Source organism: Anguilla rostrata, chromosome 14 (assembly GCF_018555375.3).
Source record: "Anguilla rostrata isolate EN2019 chromosome 14, ASM1855537v3, whole genome shotgun sequence".
In the NCBI taxonomy this organism is placed as follows: Eukaryota; Metazoa; Chordata; class Actinopteri; order Anguilliformes; family Anguillidae; genus Anguilla; species Anguilla rostrata.
Window position 1 is genome coordinate 37,121,951 of NC_057946.1, and position 4,442 is coordinate 37,126,392.

A 4,442-nucleotide genomic window follows, 5' to 3' on the forward strand; every position below is an offset into this window, starting at 1 on the left:
AATGATTTTACAATAAAATGCAACCAGGCAAGTTGTTGGCGATTCAATAAAACGTGGGTGACCGAGAGCAAACCTTCATAAAAGCCATCGTCATCCATCGTCCCATAGACGTAGAGATACTTCCCGGCCACAAGGGGGAGCTCTGCTTCCGGGTGTTCGTTTGGTCCATCATACGGGTTATAACTAGACAGGAACAACATGTTAGAGGTTTAGATACTTACAGCATGGCAGCATGAAAGTACCATAAAGTACAATAAAGCCAGATTATTTTGTAATGAAGCATTAGACCAGGGTTGTCAAATTCCAGTCCTGGAGGCCCACTGTGCCTGCTGGTATTTGTGGTTTTCTTTCTATCAGCAGAGAAATTAAGGTCTTGAGAACAAGGTGGACTCTTTAGCCAATCAATGACTTAAATTATTAATTTGTGCTGAAACACACTGAAAACCAGCAGACACTGCAGCCCTCCAGGACTGGAGTTAAACCTGCAGACACTGCGGCCCTCCAGGACTGGAATTAAACCTGCAGGCAATGCGGCCCTCCAGGACTAGAGTTAAACCTGCAGACACTGCGGCCCTCCAGGACTGGAGTTAAACCTGCAGACACTGCGGCCCTCCAGGACTGGAGTTAAACCTGCAGGCACTGCGGCCCTCCAGGACTGGAGTTAAACCTGCAGACACTGCTGCCCTCCAGGACTAGAGTTAAACCTGCAGACACTGCGGCCCTCCAGGACTGGAGTTAAACCTGCAGACACTGCGGCCCTCCAGGACTGGAGTTAAACCTGCAGGCACTGCGGCCCTCCAGGACTGGAGTTAAACCTGCAGACACTGCGGCCCTCCAGGACTAGAGTTAAACCTGCAGACACTGCAGCCCTCCAGGACTGGAGTTAAACATGCAGACACTGCGGCCCTCCAGGACTGGAGTTAAACCTGCAGGCACTGCGGCCCTCCAGGACTAGAGTTAAACCTGCAGGCAATGCGGCCCTCCAGGACTAGAGTTAAACCTGCAGACACTGCGGCCCTCCAGGACTGGAGTTAAACATGCAGACACTGCGGCCCTCCAGGACTGGAGTTAAACCTGCAGGCACTGCGGCCCTCCAGGACTGGAGTTAAACCTGCAGACACTGCGGCCCTCCAGGACTAGAGTTAAACCTGCAGGCACTGCGGCCCTCCAGGACTGGAGTTAAACATGCAGACACTGCGGCCCTCCAGGACTGGAGTTAAACCTGCAGGCACTGCGGCCCTCCAGGACTGGAGTTAAACCTGCAGGCACTGCGGCCCTCCAGGACTGGAGTTAAACCTGCAGACACTGCGGCCCTCCAGGACTGGAGTTAAACCTGCAGACACTGCGGCCCTCCAGGACTGGAGTTAAACCTGCAGGCACTGCGGCCCTCCAGGACTGGAGTTAAACCTGCAGGCACTGCGGCCCTCCAGGACTGGAGTTAAACCTGCAGACACTGTGGCCCTCCAGGACTGGAGTTAAACCTGCAGGCACTGCGGCCTTCCAGGACTGGAGTTAAACCTGCAGGCACTGCGGCCCTGGTTTTCAATGAGTTTCAGCACAAATTAATAATTTAAGTCATTGATTGGCTAAAGAGTCCATCCTGACACCCCGGCACTATAAATGTCAGAAAATTCAGAAAAGCTACTAAATTTGAGTCTTTAAAATTCTGGCCTGGCCACGTTTGTCTAACCAAGGCCTCGAGGACAGGGACGGGGAGCCAAACTGATTAAAGTGAAGACAGCAACCGAAATGAGCTTAATCCAGCTCCCGGCTTGAAATGAGACAGGCCCGTGGACAGAGTGAAGACTGCAGGACAGCAGCACATGTGGGGAGGCAAGCGGTTAACATCACACACCGCACTGGCAGGGACGGGCACAGTAGCCGTATCGCTGGAATCATTTTAATGCGGTCGTTTGAGAGATTGGAGTCCTAAGGGGGTTGTAGTCAGGAAGCAGTGCAGTGTAAGAAACTTGCAGAACTCACTGAGCCGGGAAATCTGATATTGCACTAATCTCTCAAACTCAATTTCCCAAAATAACCAGCAACACTGGCTCTTAAATGGACCTCGCGTATGTAAATAAGTGAACCGACAGAAAAGATGCTCTATGAGCCGGAATTAATGACACACTGCCCCAAACTCAATTACCCACAGGCCTATTGGTGCTAAAACAGGAAGTGAGTCAAGCCCCATTCATTTTCACACGATCCTTCCAGTGCGCTGTCTCTCTCACCTGTATCGAGCTGTGCAGAGGCGAACCTTTCCTGTGTACTTGGCCTTCGACCTCAGTGTTGGAGTCGCCTCTCCTTCCACCTGAAATCAGCCGAAATCCGGAATTTAACACCATAAGTGCCAAAGAACCCCATAAAATACAGGCGTAGTTTATTAATTATGCATGAAAAAAACTCATACCCATGGTGTTAAAATACAAATTCAACAAGGAGCTTCAAACTAGCCAGGAGGGAACAATCTCCATATACCAGATTCAAACTTCTAATTCATCAGTACTACGGCATTTTTAATTTTTCCAGCGAGAGGAGGCAGGCAGACCTGTCCCAGTTTCGGCGGCGAGTCCATTGTAAGGCTGCGAGGGGGCTTTTTTGGGGGACGGGGGGCTGTCGCACACGGCGAGGGGATTGGCGATAAAACCGTCGGACGTCCCGACCCCCGGGCGCGGTCTCTCCGGTTCCCTCGTCAGAAGATTGAGCGGCTCACTCTGTGACCGCCATTGCTGCTCCAGCTCTCGAACCTTAGCCTCGCCAGACAGACATGAAGAGAGAGAGAGAGAAAGAGATGGAGAGAGAGCACGAGAGAGAGAGAGAGAGAGAGAGGGAGAGAGAGAGATAGGAAAAGAAAATGAGAGCGAAAGATACTGACCAATCTTTGTTCCACGGGCTACGCCATCCCCACAAATCCCACCAAACCTCCAGCCTGGTTCTACCTCCAGGGTACCATCAAAACGCTCTCAGACCTCATGTAAGGCTCCATCTAAAAACAGCCTCCACACTCCCCCCAATGCCCAGTGCAGCTCCTCCCATTTCCCCTGTCTCTGATCCATGCCATGGCTCCTCCCACATCCTCCCGCTCGCTCCCCGAATAGCTCCGCCCACATCCTACATTGACCCTGCCCATGCCCCCACTCACCTCTAACAGGTGGACCACGCCCTCATGCTCCTTTTCAGCTTCAACCTGAGCCAGGGAAAACACAAACGACAGAGGCCACTTTCTTTTCAGTGCAACAGCAGCCATTGAGCGTAGAGTAAAGAACAGGCCACTGCATTTCTATTTACGGAGGAGAATGTCTCAATGCTCTTTGATTTGTCAATCAACAGCCATAGTAGACCTAAGAATAAACATGCTGTGGTCTTTCCATGTAAACAGGAAAGCTGCTTTTAGCTGGCCAGATGGTTTCAATGCGGACCCTTAAGGACAGCCTCCTGGGACCGCTCAGCTAGGAGAACCCAGCAGATGCCAGAGCTGAGGATCCCTAAGGAAAGACCAAACCAATTAAATGACGAGGTGTGACTGACTGTTCCATGAGCCAGCCTGACGTATCTGTGAATATCTCCACACTGCCAAAAGCTTTTGCTTTTAATAAAAGAGCGCCTCAAACTTCCGTTGATGGTTATTATCGCTGTCTTTGAATGGTGGCTCAAGCATTCCGAAGCTACAGCATCAAGACAACCAAACCTAGAGTTAAAAAAACAATAATTTCACTCATTTTATCAACTGCAAATCACTACAAGCCATTTTTTATAATGGTTGGAACATGGTTGGACTTGGAAGTTCTGACGCGCCAACATTAGGCGAACTATAAACGCAAAAGAAAACATACATAACTTAAAAGGAAACAGCAAAAAGAGCTGAACGGATTGGTCCCATATATAGACCTGTTAAAAAATTAAGATATGTTTTTTTTTTTTAAATATGGACTGAATTGGGATAGTTCCACAATAAAGAAGGTATGTGAGCGTCCCTAAGTCACCCCTCCCTGGTCCGAAGTCTAGATCTCTAACAGTGCTTCTCCCTAGGTGCTGGGACACATTCAGTGCCTCTACTCTGTGGGTGCTGGGACACATTCAGTGCCTCTACTCTCTGGGTGCTGGGACACATTCAGTGCCTCTACTCTCTGGGTGCAAGGTCACAGTCAGCTCTACTCTCTGGGTGCAGGGTCACAGTGGCTCTACTCTCTGGGTGCAGGGTCACAGTGGCTCTACTCTCTGGGTGCAGGGTCACAGTCGGTGGCTCTACTCTCTGGGTGCAGGGTCACAGTCGGCTCTACTCTCTGGGTGCTGGGTCACAGTCGGCTCTACTCTCTGGGTGCTGGGTCACAGTCAGTGCCTCTACTCTCTGAATGCTGGGTCACAGTCGGCTCTACTCTCTGGGTGCTGGGTCACAGTCGGCTCTACTCTCTGGGTGCAGGGTCACAGTCGGCTCTACTCTC

The 4,442-nt window shown here is 50.8% G+C and overlaps 1 protein-coding gene across 2 annotated transcripts in view; it reads right to left on the reverse strand.

Annotated features, from left to right (window-relative positions):
* LOC135239162 (RIMS-binding protein 2-like) overlaps positions 1 to 2,716 on the reverse strand; it is a 27,740-nt gene extending 25,024 nt beyond the window's left edge. For both annotated transcript variants that reach the window (XM_064307645.1, XM_064307644.1), the window contains exons 1-3: positions 2,549 to 2,716; positions 2,232 to 2,311; positions 74 to 183 (exon numbers count right to left, since the gene is read on the reverse strand). In XM_064307645.1, coding sequence (XP_064163715.1) covers positions 74 to 183; positions 2,232 to 2,311; positions 2,549 to 2,575 — 217 coding nt within the window. In that variant the 5' untranslated portion in view covers positions 2,576 to 2,716. The remainder of the gene's footprint in view (positions 1 to 73; positions 184 to 2,231; positions 2,312 to 2,548) is intronic.
* Positions 2,717 to 4,442: the final 1,726 nt, after the last annotated feature.